At 47.7% G+C, this 14,034-nt stretch overlaps 1 protein-coding gene across 1 annotated transcript in view; it reads left to right on the top strand.

Moving 5' to 3' along the window:
- LOC106603982 (protein phosphatase Slingshot homolog 2) overlaps positions 1-11,734 on the top strand; it is a 65,444-nt gene extending 53,710 nt beyond the window's left edge. Inside the window, 7 exon segments of the mRNA XM_045713871.1 lie at positions 71-221; positions 893-940; positions 942-1,093; positions 6,153-6,221; positions 11,094-11,201; positions 11,291-11,366; positions 11,500-11,734. Of these exon segments, the coding sequence (XP_045569827.1) occupies positions 71-221; positions 893-940; positions 942-1,093; positions 6,153-6,221; positions 11,094-11,201; positions 11,291-11,366; positions 11,500-11,655 (760 nt within the window). The 3' untranslated portion in view covers positions 11,656-11,734.
- Positions 11,735-14,034: the final 2,300 nt, after the last annotated feature.

Genomic DNA, 14,034 nt, shown 5'->3' with positions numbered 1-14,034 from the left:
AGCTCTACTTTGCCTACACATCTATACTGACAACCTGTCCACCTTTCTCTCCACCCCCCTCCTCCCCCAGTGTGATGTATATTCTGAACGTGACAAGGGAGATCGACAACTTCTTCCCAGGTGTGTTTGAATACCATAACATCCGTGTGTATGATGAGGAGGCTACAGACCTGCTAGCCTACTGGAACGACACCTACAAGTTCATCTCCAGAGCCAAGTGAGTCACTACCGGACTGGCCGACTGACTCTGGTCTGTGTGGACTCTCTACACTTTCTCTCTCTCTACACGTTCTCTCTCTCTACACCTCCTTTCCCTCTCGCTCTACATTCCTTTCCCTCTCGCTCTACACTCCTTTCCCTCTCGCTCTCACACTCCCTCTCTCGCTCGCTCTACACTCCTCTCTCGCTCGCTCTACACTCCTCTCTCGCTCTACTCCTCTCTCGCTCTACACTCCTCTCTGTCTCTCGCTCTACGCTCCTCTCTCGCTGTACACTCCTCTCTCTCGCTCGCTCTACATTCCTGTCTCTCGCTCTACACTCCTCTCTCGCTCTCACTCCTCTCTGTCTCTCGCTCTACACTCCTCTCTCTCGCTCTACACTCCTCTCTCTCTCTCGCTCTACATTCCTCTCTCTCGCTCTACACCTCCTCTCTCTCGCTCGCTCTACATTCCTCTCTGTCTCTCGCTCTACGCTCCTCTCTCGCTCTACACTCCTCTCTCTCGCCGCTCTACATTCCTCTCTGTCTCTCGCTCTCACGCTCCTCTCTCGCTCTACACTCCTCTCCCTCTACTCTCTCCCTCTCTCGCTACTCTCTCTCGGTCTCTGTTCTCCTACGTCAGTCCCTTAACCAGTTGTAGGGTGTGTTAAAGAACATCCGTCTGTGCCTCTGTAGGAAAGCGGAGCTAAGTGTCTGGTGCACTGTAAGATGGGTGTGAGTCGCATCTGCGTCCACAGTGATAGCCTACGCTATGAAGGAGTATGGCTGGGACCTGGAGAGGGCATTTGACCATGTTAAGGAGCAACGTGCCGTCACCAAACCTAACCCCTCCTTCATGAGACAGCTAGAGGAGTACCAGGGCATACTGCTGGCCAGGTACATACATACACACACACACACACACACTCTTCATTAGACTGCTCTCACAGTTACAACACAATAACCTACACCACAGTAAAGACATTCTATGTCGATACGTTAGTCGTGCCGTGAGAAATAGATTTGTGTTTGTGCCACACACACACACGCAAACACACACACACACAAACTCTGGTGGGAATTAGTGGAGTCAATTCAATTTAAGGGCTTTACTGGCATGGGAAACATATGTTAACATTGCCAAAGCAAGTGAAGTAGATAATAAACACAAGTGAAATAAAGAATAAAAATGAACCATAAACATGACATTCCAAAAGAATAAAGACCATTTGAAATGTCATATTATCTATATATACAGTGTTGTAACTGTTTAAAGTACAAAAGGGAAAATAAATAAACATAAATATGGGTTGTATTTACAATGGTGTTTGTTCTTCACTGGTTGCCCTTTTCTCGTGGCAACAGGTCACAAATATTGCTGCTGTGATTGCACACTGTGGTATCTTCACCCAGTAGATATGGGAGTTTATCAAAATTGGGTTTATTTTCGAATTCTTTGTGGATCTGTGTAATCTGAGGGAAATATGTGTTCTCTAATATGGTCATACATTTGGCAGGAGGTTAGGAAGTGCAGCTCAGTTTCCACCTCATTTTGTGGGCAGTGTGCACATAGCCTGTCTTCTCTTGAGAGCCATGTCTGCCTACGGCGGCCTTTCTCAATAGCAAGGCTATGCTCACTGAGTCTAGTACATAGTCAAAGCTTTCCTTAATTTTGGGTCAGTCACAGTGGTCAGGTATTCTGCCGCTGTGTACTCTCTGTTTAGGGCCAAATAGCATTCTAGTTTGCTCTGGTTTTTGGGAATTCTGTCCAATTTGTCAAATAATTATCTTTTGTTTTCTCATTATTTGGTTGGGTCTAATTGTGTTGCTGTCCTGGGGCTATGTGGGGTCTGTTTGTGTTTGTGAACAGAGCCCCAGAACCAGCTTTGCTTAGGGGCTCTTCTCCAGGTTCATCTCTCTGTAGGTGATGTCTTTGTTATGGAAGGTTTGGGAATCGCTTCCTTTTAGGTGGTTGTAGAATTTAACGGCTCTTTTCTGGATTTTGATAATTAGCGGGTATCGGCCTAATTCTACTCTGCATGGAGTATTTGGTGTTTTACGTTGTACACTGGGGATATTTTTTCAGAATTCTGCATGCAGAGTCTCAATTTGTTGTTTGTCCCATTTTGTGAATTCTTGGTTGGTGAGCGGACCCCAGACCTCACAACTATAAAGGGCAATGGGTTCTATAACTGATTCAAGTATTTTTAGCCAGATCCTAATTGGTATGTTGAATTTTATGTTCCTTTTGATGGCGTAGAAGGCCCTTCTTGCTTTGTCTCTCAGATCGTTCACAGCTTTGTGGGAAGTTACCTGTGGCGCTGATGTTTAGGCCGAGGTATGTATAGTTTGTGTGCTCTAGGGCATCGGTGTCTGGATGGAATTTGTATTTGGGGTCCTGGGCGACTGGACCTTTTTTGGAACACCATTATTTTGGTCTAGGAAGAGGGAATGCAACACCCTACAACTCAACTCCCCGTGGTGTGAAAGAGGTATGGGACTGTAGGTGCGAGTAAGGATGACAAAGGCAGAGAGTGGTACCGTTTACAAGGAATTTATTCCATCACACGGTATTTTTGGGGAAAAGGGGCTGAACGGAACCAAAGCAAAGAAAGTAAATGTCAAAGCCCCTTCTCCTACCTTACCTGCCCTACCCACTACTTACCTAACTAGCACCACCTGGTGCACTAACCAAAATAGAGGGATGGTCCGCCCAGGTCTTACCTAGTGTGCATAGACAGAGTATATACTACGGGTATATGTTGCCCAGGTCTTACCTAGTGTACATAGACAGAGTATATACTACGGGTATATGTATGCCCAGGTCTTACCTAGTGTACATAGACAGAGTATATACTACGGGTATATGTATGCCCAGGTCTTACCTAGTGTACATAGACAGAGTATATACTACGGGTATATGTATGCCCAGGTCTTACCTAGTGTACATAGACAGAGTATATACTACGGGTATATGTATGCCCAGGTCTTACCTAGTGTACATAGACAGAGTATATACTACGGGTATATGTATGCCCAGGTCTTACCTAGTGTACATAGACAGAGTATATACTACGGGTATATGTATGCCCAGGTCTTACCTAGTGTACATAGACAGAGTATAACTACGGGTATATGTATGCCCAGGTCTTACCTAGTGTGCATAGACAGAGTATATACTACGGGTATATGTCCCAGGTCTTACCTAGTGTGCATAGACAGAGTATATACTACGGGTATATGTATGCCCAGGTCTTACCTAGTGTGCATAGACAGAGTATATACTACGGGTATATGTATGCCCAGGTCTTACCTAGTGTACATAGACAGAGTATATACTACGGTATATGTATGCCCAGGTCTTACCTAGTGTACATAGACAGAGTATATACTACGGGTATATGTATGCCCAGGTCTTACCTAGTGTACATAGACAGAGTATATACTACGGGTATATGTATGCCCAGGTCTTACCTAGTGTACATAGACAGAGTATAACTACGGGTATATGTATGCCCAGGTCTTACCTAGTGTACATAGACAGAGTATATACTACGGGTATATGTATGCCCAGGTCTTACCTAGTGTACATAGACAGAGTATATACTACGGGTATATGTATGCCCAGGTCTTACCTAGTGTGCATAGACTGAGTATATACTACGGGTATTGTATGCCAGGTCTTACCTAGTGTACATAGACAGAGTATATACTACGGGTATATGTATGCCCAGGTCTTACCTAGTGTACATAGACAGAGTATATACTCACGGGTATATGTATGCCCAGGTCTTACCTAGTGTACATAGACAGAGTATATACTACGGGTATATGTATGCCCAGGTCTTACCTAGTGTACATAGACAGAGTATATACTACGGGTATATGTATGCCCAGGTCTTACCTAGTGTACATAGACAGAGTATAACTACGGGTATTGTATGCCCAGGTCTTACCTAGTGTACATAGACAGAGTATATACTACGGGTATATGTATGCCCAGGTCTTACCTAGTGTACATAGACAGAGTATATATTACGGGTATATGTATGCCCAGGTCTTACCTAGTGTACATAGACAGAGTATATACTACGGGTATATGTATGCCCAGGTCTTACCTAGTGTACATAGACAGAGTATATCACTACGGGTATATGTATGCCCAGGTCTTACCTAGTGCATAGACAGAGTATATACTACGGGTATATGTATGCCCGCAGGCCTCTTGCCTAAGCGTTCCCAAGGTGCCTTCCCTTCCCCTGGGAACAAAACAGAATAGAAACGTAAGTACACAATATCAATAATCAGACACACTGCGTTGTAAGGGCACACACGCATACCTCAGATCAGCGGCTACAAAAATACTTCACAAAACCAACACAGGACACTCATCTAACAACAACCAACACATATCCCACGGTAGTTATTGGGGTCAAATTTGTTTTCGCGGATTGTGGATTGCGGTGATCAGTGTTTGGTTCCAAATATTGGGGAAGATGCCAGAGTTAAGGATGTTAGAGTTTAAGTATAGCCAATTGGAATTTGTTGTCTGTATATTTTATAATTTCATTGAGGATACCATCAACACCACAGGCCTTTTTGGGTTGGAGGGTTTGTATTTTGTCCTGTAGTTCATTCAAGGTAATTGGAGAATCCAGTGGGTTCTGGTAGACTTTAATAGTTGATTCTAAGATTTGTATTTGATCATGTATATGTTTTTGCTGTTTGTTCTTTGTTATAGAGTCAAAAAGATTGAGAAGTGGTTTATCCAGACATCTCCATTTTGGATAGATAACTCTTCATGTTTGTTTAGAGTTTTCCAATGTTCCCAGAAGTGGTCAGATTCTATGGATTCTTCAGTTACATTGAGCTGATTTCTGACGTGCTGTTCCTTCTTTTTCCGTACTGTATTTCTGTATTGTTTTAGTGATTCACCATAGTGAAGGTGTGACTCAGGTTTTTGGGGGTCTCGATGTTTTTGGTTGGACAGGTTTCTCAATTTCCTTAAGGTTTTTGCATTCTTCATCAAACCATTTGTCTTTGTTGTTAATTTTTTATTTGAGATTTTGATTTAGGGAAGCTGAGAGGTCAAATATACTGTTTAGATTTTCTACTGCCAAGTTTACACCTTCACTATTACAGTGGAACGTTTTGTCCAGGAAGTTGTCTAAAAGGGATTGAATTTGTTGTTGCCTAATTGTTTTTTGGGGACGTTTCCACACTACATTCCTTCCATCTATAGCATTTCTTAATATTACCAGTTCCTTTGGCTTTGATGCCTCATGACTGAGTATTGCTCTGTTCAAGTAGACCGTGATTTTGCTGTGGTCTGATAGGGATGTCAGTGGACTGACTGTGAACGCTCTGAGAAACTCTGGGTTGAGGTCAGTGATAAAGTAGTCTACAGTACTACTGCCAAGAGATGAGCAATAGGTGTACCTACCATAGGAGTTCCCTCGAAGCCTACCATTGATTATGTACATACCCAGCGTGTGACAGAGCTGCAGGAAGTTGTGACCCGTTTTTGTTGGTTATGTTGTCATAGTTGTGCCTAGGGGGGCACATGGGGAGGGAATGCTGTCACCTCCAGGTAGGTGTTTGTCCCCCTGTGTGCTGAGGCTGTCAGGTTCTTGACCGGTTCTGGCATTTAGATCGCCACAGACTAGTACATGTCCCTGGGCGTAGAAATGATTGATTTGAAGCTGTCTTTATTAAAGTATGGGGATTCTAGTGGGGCGATATAGGTAGCACACTACATCTCCTAGCCAATGAGCAGCCAGTCTCCTGTCCTCAGGAATGTCTGCTATGTAGCCTGCTATGAAGCCTGCTATGTAGCCTGCTATGTAGCCTACTATGTAGTCTGCTATGTAGCTGGATAGAGGAACCTACTAGCATTGACTAACATATCTCTTCTTCCTCTTGTTCTGCCACTTCTACCTTTTTCTTTCACCCACAGTAAGCAGAGGCACAACAAGCTGTGGCGTTCCCACCGGACAGCGACCTATCAGAGCACCACGAGCCGTGTGTAAGCCCGCCCGTCAACCCCACACACGTGGGCCGTCGACCCCTGTAACCAGGGCAACAGTCCCGCCGACCTACCCTGCAGGAGCTGGGGTTGCAGCCGCTGGAAACTCCCTCCGACACAGAGCAGGTGGTGCGGTCCGTCTCTGAGTGTGGGAACCCCTCTAGGCAGGGAAGGTGGTATGGTCAGTAGCCAGCCCAATACCACAGTTAACCAGGAAAATAAACTGAACACTAACCAGGAGACTAGGACTGAAGCTCAGTTGACCTCCACAACTAGGGACCAGTCAGCTGCTACTGGGGACCAGTCAGTAGGGTCCAGTCAGTAGGGTTCAGTCAGTATCAGTCAGTAGGCAGTGGGGTCTAGTCAGTACGCAGTGGGGGTCCAGTCAGTGGGGTCCAGTCAGTGGGGTCCAGTCAGTAGGCAGTGGGGTCCAGTCAGTAGGGTCCAGTCAGTGGCAGTAGGGTCCAGTCAGTAGGGTCCAGTCAGTAGGGTCCAGTCAGTAGGCAGTGGGGTCCAGTCAGTGGCAGTAGGGTCCAGTCAGTAGGGTCCAGTCAGTAGGGTCTAGTCAGTAGGCAGTAGGGTCCAGTCAGTAGGCAGTGGGGTCTAGTCAGTAGGGTCCAGTCAGTAGGTCCAGTCAGTAGCAGTAGGGTCCAGTCGGTAGGGTCGTCAGTAGGCAGTGGGGTCCAGTCTGTAGGCAGTGGGGTCCAGCTCAGTAGGGTCAGTCAGTAGGCAGTAGGGTCCAGTCAGTAGGTCCAGTAGTAGGGTCCAGTCAGTAGGGTCCAGTCAGTGGGTCCAGTCAGTAGGCAGTGGGGTCCAGTCAGTATGCAGTGGGGTCCAGTCAGTAGGGTCCAGTCAGGTAGGCAGTAGGGTCCAGTCAGTAGGGTCCAGTCTGTAGGCAGTGGGGTCCAGTCAGTGGGGTCCAGTCGTGGGGTCCAGTCAGTAGGGTCCAGCAAGTAGGGCAGTGGGGTCCAGTCGTGGGGTCCAGTCAGTGTCCAGTCAGTAGGGTCCAGTCGGTAGGGTCCAGTCGTGGGTCCAGTCAGTAGGGTCCAGTCAGTAAGCAGTGGGGTCGTCAGTGGGGTCAGCCAGTGGGGTCCAGTCAGTAGGGTCAGTCAGTAGCAGTGGGGTCAGTCAGTAGGGTCCAGTCGTGGCAGTGGGTCCAGTCGGTAGGGTCCAGTCAGTAGGGTCCAGTCAGTAGGCAGTGGGGTCCAGTCGTAGGGTCCAGTCAGTGGGGTCCAGTCTGTGGGTCCAGCTCAGTAAGCAGTGGGGTCCAGTCAGTAGGGTCCAGTCAGTGGGTCCAGTCGGTGGGGTCCAGTCAGTAGGGTCTAGTCAGTAGGCAGTGAGTCCAGTCAGTAGTCCAGTCAGTAGGCAGTGGGGTCCAGTCAGTAGGGTCTAGTCAGTGGTCCGGTCCGTAGGGTCCAGTCAGAGGCAGGGGGTCAGTCAGTAGGGGTCCAGTCGTAGGCAGTGGGTCCAGTCAGTAGGGTCCAGTCAGTAGGTCCAGTCAGTAGGCAGTGGGGTCCAGTCAGTAGGGTCCAGTCAGTAAGCAGTGGGTCAGTCGGTGGTCTGCAGTAGGGTCCCAGAGTGGGGTCATCCGTAGGGTCCAGTCTGTAGGGTCCAGTCAGTAGGCAGTGGGGTCCAGTCAGTGGGCTCAGTCAGTAGGGTCCAGTCAGTAGGGTCCAGTCAGTAGGGTCCAGTCAGTGGGGTCCAGTCAGTAGGGTCCAGTCAGTAGGCAGTGGGTCCAGTCCTCCCATACTGTTGACCAGAAGCCTTCAGCAACAGCTAGTACTAGTCCCTCCACTGGTTCTCAGGGGGAGTCCCGAGGGTTGGATCCCCGGAGACAGTGCTCCCTGGCTGGGTCTGTGTGTCTTCCGTCCCCTCTCCAACGCCTGTGCGACTCTGAGACCCCTGACCCAGTCTCTACCCTGGCTGCGGCAGCCACCAGTGCCTAGTGTTTCCACCGTGGCAGAGATGTGGCGGTCGGGCGCCTGACCTGCCCCCTTCCCTCACCACCTCCTTCCCCTACCCCCTCCAGCGCAGATGAGACTCCAAAAGCCAAGGAGCCGCTCCAACTCCTGATGCCAAAGTCCCGCAGTCACAGGTGCCTGAGTTGTTGTTGAGGACCCCGGTAATAAGCACACAAACAGCAGGATCCCAAGAGCAGTACGCGACCAGTGCCTTATGAGAAACTAGACCGTGGACAGTTCAGGACCCCAACAACCTCCAGTAGTGAGGTGCTCATCAGCCAGCCCAGTGCCCTCAGGACTCTGTCGCAGAGGGGTCCCTGGCTCTCAGCACAGACCACATCAACTTCTTCAGCGCCAGAGAGAAGTTCCAGGGCCTGACTCCAGGATGGGAGGACCCTCTGCTTTTCTGATCAGGCACTGCAGCAGACTCCTCAGCCCATTCCAAGGGCTCCAGGACAGGAGGAGGAGGACCCTCTGCTGAGCGACGGAGGAGGAGGTCGAGAAGAGGAAGAGGGTGACACTATTTGTATTTATTTTACAAGGTTAGTCTCAAAGAGATTAACAATCTATTTTCCAAGAGAGACCTGGCCAAAATAGCAGCACACCAAGTTTCAGACAACATTAAAATCAAAGCAGTTTAAAAACATCCATTTACACATTGAACAGGCAATAATTATTTGGGGAGGTGTGATGCATTCTGGGGTGAAAACAGCACCCCACTTTGTCCACCATAGTTTAGACTTTAGCTTTGAACTCATTCAAGGAGACAAGCTCCTGCAATTCCATGTCCCCTTTTTATAGTTTGTTGAGCGGAGGGGAACTGGAACGCTTTTTACCCAGTTCTTCGGGAAATTATTTTAATTTCATGTAACCTTTATTTTATCATGGAGTCATTCTGAAACCAGGTCTCTTTTTTTACAGATCAGCCCTGAATTACAGAAATTAAAAATACAAACATCAAAAATATAAATCCAAAAGTCAAGCAGAAAGAAAAACACGGTCATAAAAAAATGAACATATTCATCAGTAATAAGGTCCTCAATCAGCTGTCTGAATTACCCAAGAGGCACATACGTCTCGTGTCTGAGCCGTTGAATTGCGACTCCACTTTGTCTCTGTACTGACGTTTTGCCTGTTTGATTGCCTTACGGAGGGAATAGCTACACTGCAGCTCATATTCCCGGTCATCTTGCCGTGGTTTCATTCCGACATCACCAGGCAGTCCATCAGTTAATAGACCAATAACAGCACATTTTCAGGGTTTCCCCTCCACTCCCAGACAGTCTGATCATTTCCCTTTGATAAGAAACAAATTGTTTATTTTTAATAATTTAATTGAAAATGATCACAGTAAGGTTTTTCCGGTATTTTTGTATACTTTTTAGCCAGTTGTTCTGAAAGTAGCGCTCACGAGTCAAAAGTGGTCCCCGACAATTGCATACTACGTCACATACAGTATGTGCACCATGTCATCCATGCGCTCTCGCTGTGGTGTACACGAGCCGTTAAACCACCCTGCAACCTCATTGGATAACTCTAGCAGGCCTCTTGCAAGCTGTCAATCAAAAAAGGAGGGGCTGGAGCTCATGGCTAGAACTTTAATTGCTGGGGGTGGCCTACGTGGGGAGAAATGTAGGAAAATGGCGAGCACAGCTTCAAGAGAAAACAGTCGCTTTCAAACTAGGGATTTCGTGGCTAATTGAGGTAAGACAGTAATTCTGCTCATAGATTATGCAGCAGACCTACACATCAGCCCAAAGTGTGAGTTTGAAAAAATACTTTCTTAGGTCGCCAAAGTACCAGAGGATGTCTAATTGTTACCCATAAATGATTTGATATTGAGATAAAAGTGGCTGCATTGGACCTTTTTAAAGTTGCAAAATGCAGAATTCGCTCTGCCATTTCCATGGTTGATAAAATTCAAAATTCGCATTATATTTGACAAAAACAAGCAGGAGTGTAGAGTCATTGTACCATCTAAACTGTTGTAAAATATTGTATTTTCAGCTGTTTGAAGCTAGTGTACAAAACTGAAAGTAAAAGATGCAAAAACTAACCTTTAAGAACGGGAAGCATAGAAATTGAGCACAGAACAGATCTACCACTTAGACTTGCTTTCAATGAGTGACAGATCTACAACACACATTTCTATGTGAATTTGGTCAGGTCGCCCCAAAAAGATACATATTGCAGCTTACAGAAAATTAACTTGCGAACTTTGAAAATAAAATGATCTTTGTAAATTAACTTTAGTTACCAACTTTGCAATGTGAAGACTACTTCTATATTTTATTCTTATTTTGTTTTTCTTCTCTTTTCTCAGGAGAGCATTGTCTCTGTTCACCTCATAGTCACAGAACTGGGTCCTTGAGGCACACTGTGGCCAGCTTCCCGGGTCCTCCAGCCAACCAGAGTCTACAAGCCTCCCCAGGACCAGGACATGCGTCAGTCAAACCAGGAAGTAGAGGAGAAAGTTGCAAAGTCACAGCAGGAAGTGAAGGCTGTCAAATAGGAAGTGAAGGACAAAGCAAAGAGATGGAAGCTGTCTCCCACTCTCCTCCCGTCCCTCTCTCTGGTGATTGGGCAATGGGCTCTGTGCGCCACGTAACCAGACACCTGAGCAGCGAATGAGGCAGGAGCATGACTCCCCTCCCAACTCCCCTGTCCCTCCCACTCACCCACTCACCCCCCCTCCCACCACCCTACCCCTATCACCCCTCACCACACTTCCCTCTGCTATGCCCCCCTGTCCTCCATGGACTCCTTTGTCTGGAGGGGATGACTGAGTTCGAGTCGGGCACAGACTGGGGTAGCCTCCCGGGACAGACGGGTGACATCATGAAGGAGACGCGGGAGATGGGGGTGTTCCTTCGCCAGTAGAGCGAGGAAAAGTGGACCCATGGTGCCCAAGTGTGCTGGGCCATCTGTGGGGGGAAGGTGTGGAGGCGAGGCAGAAGGGCAGCGACCGGCAGAGAGCCAAAGAGGTAGAGGCCCGGATTCGCCAGGCTGGACTGACCCTGCCCTCCCTGGGATGAAGCGCTCTGCCTCATTGGCTAAACTGGGCTGTCTAGAGTTGCCGGCCAATGACCTGAGTGGCTGGGATCTTAGCCCCTACCGCTCCCGCGATGCCCACCGTGGAACCCCTCCTTTGGTAGCAGCTGACGAGTCCTCCAAGAAACGGAGGGTGCTATCCCTGCCCCCTGTCTGACTACTTCTGTCTCAACCAGCAGGGCCGAGTCCCTCAGGACCGGAGTGGAGGGGCCTTGTAAGTGTGGACACACCCCTCAGAACACTTGCATTCTCCTCCGTCTAATCAGGGCTGGCAGAGGGGGAAAGTTCCTGACGCTAGTCACGCCCTTCGCCAATGCCCCTATCTGATGTCCGTGGCAACACGACAGCAGTATGGAAGGACACCCCCCCCCACACGTAGGCTGAAAAAATGGACTGTCAGCACCCTCTACCACACTATGTGACCCTCACACTGTTCTTTGTATGTGTGTGTGAGCGTGAGACACAGAAAGTGATGAATGTGTGTATGCCATAACTGTTTAATTTCTACGTATTTCTATCTGGATCTATGTGAAAACAAGCCCAGCCACTTTCCTGAGCCTCTACCTCCCTTCTTGCCTTTTTAATTCAAAACTCTGATAGGTCTACAATATGGCTGCCTTCCCTAAGAACATAGGATGAATAGGTGGATCCATCACTATTGTGCTTAATGCTAACACAAAGCTTATCTCTTCAGGGCCCGTATCCACAAAGTGTCTCAGAGCAGGGGCGGAATGGCCCTGGACTTTGATCCAGACCGCCCCACCAGAACCGGCCCCGTATCCTCCACCACGCCGGACTGATAATGCTCGCATGTACACACATGACCTGCCCCTAATATAACCACCTAGCTACACCACAACCCCTAATACAACCACCTAGCTACATCACAACCCCTAATACAACCACCTAGCCACATCACAACCCCTAATACAACCACCTAGCTACATCAAAACCCCTAATACAACCCCCCAGCTACATCACAACCCCTAATACAACCACCTAGCTACATCACAACCCCTAATACAACCACCTAGCTACACCACAACCCCTAATACAACCACCTAGCTACATCACAACCCCTAATACAACCTACCTAGCTACATCACAACCCCTAATACAAACCCCCTAGCTACATCACAACCCCCTAATACAACCACCTAGCTGCATCACAACCCCTAATACAACCACCTAGCTACACCACAACCCCTAATACAACCACCTAGCTACATCACAACCCCTAATACAACCACCTAGCTACATCACTACCAGCCCCTAATACAACCACCTAGCTACACCACAACCCCTAATACAACCACCTAGCTACACCACAACCCCTAATACAACCACCTAGCTACATCACAACCCCTAATATAACCACTTAGCTACATCACAACCCCTAATACAACCACCTAGCTACACCACAACCCTTAATACAACCACCTAGCTACACCACAACCCCCTAATACAACCACCTAGCTACATCACACCCCTAATACAACCACCTAGCTACACACAACCCCTAATACAACCAGCCTAGCTACATCACAACCCCTAATACAACCACCTAGCTACATCACAACCCCTAATGTAACCACCTAGCTACATCACAACCCCTAATGCAACCACCTAGCTACATCACAACCCCTAATACAACCACCTAGCTACATCACAACCCCTAATACAACCACCTAGCTACACCACAACCCCTAATACAACCACCTAGCTACATCACTACCAGCCCCTAATACAACCACCTAGCTACATCACTACCCCTAATACAACCACCTAGCTACACCACAACCCTTAATACAACCACCTAGCTACACCACAACCCCTAATACAACCACCTAGCTACACCACAACCCCTAATACAACCACCTAGCTACACCACCACAACCCTAATACAACCACATAGCTACATTACAACCCCTAATACAACCACCTAGCTACATTACAACCCCTAATACAACCCCTAGCTACAATCACAACCCCTAATACAACCCCTAGCTACATCATCACAACCCCTAATACAACCACTTAGCTACATCACAACCCTCAATACAACCCCTAGCTACATCACCACAACCCCTAATACAACCACCTAGCTACATCACCACAACCCCTAATATAACCACCTAGCTACATCACAACCCCTAATACAACCACCTAGCTACATCACAACCCCTAATACAACCACCTAGCTACATCACTACCAGCCCCTAATACAACCACCTAGCTACATCACACCAGCCCCTAATACAACCACCTAGCTACATCACACCAGCCCTAATACAACCTCCAGCTACATCACTACCAGCCCCTAATACAACCACCTAGCTACATCACAACCCCTAAGACAACCACCCAGCTACATCACAACCCCTAATACAACCACCTAGCTACATCACAACCCCTAATACAACCACCTAGCTACATCACAACCCCTAATACAACCACCTAGCTACATCACAACCCCTAATACAACCACCTAGCTACACCACAACCCCTAATACAACCACCTAGCTACATCACAACCCCTAATTCAACCACCTAGCTACATCACAACCCTAATACAACCACCTAGCTACATCACAACCCCTAATACAACCACCTAGCTACATCACAACCCCTAATACAACCACCTAGCTACATCACAACCCCTAATACAACCACCTAGCTAAATCCATCCCCTAATACAACCACCTAGCACATCACAACCCCTAATACAACCACCTAGCTACATCACTACCAGCGCCCTAATACAACCACCTAGCTACATCACTACCAGCCCCTAATACAAC

This window comes from Salmo salar, unplaced genomic scaffold (genome assembly GCF_905237065.1).
Source record: "Salmo salar unplaced genomic scaffold, Ssal_v3.1, whole genome shotgun sequence".
Classification (NCBI taxonomy): Eukaryota; Metazoa; Chordata; class Actinopteri; order Salmoniformes; family Salmonidae; genus Salmo; species Salmo salar.
Note: the sequence above shows the minus strand (reverse complement) of the source record. Positions and strands in the feature narration are given on the sequence as shown.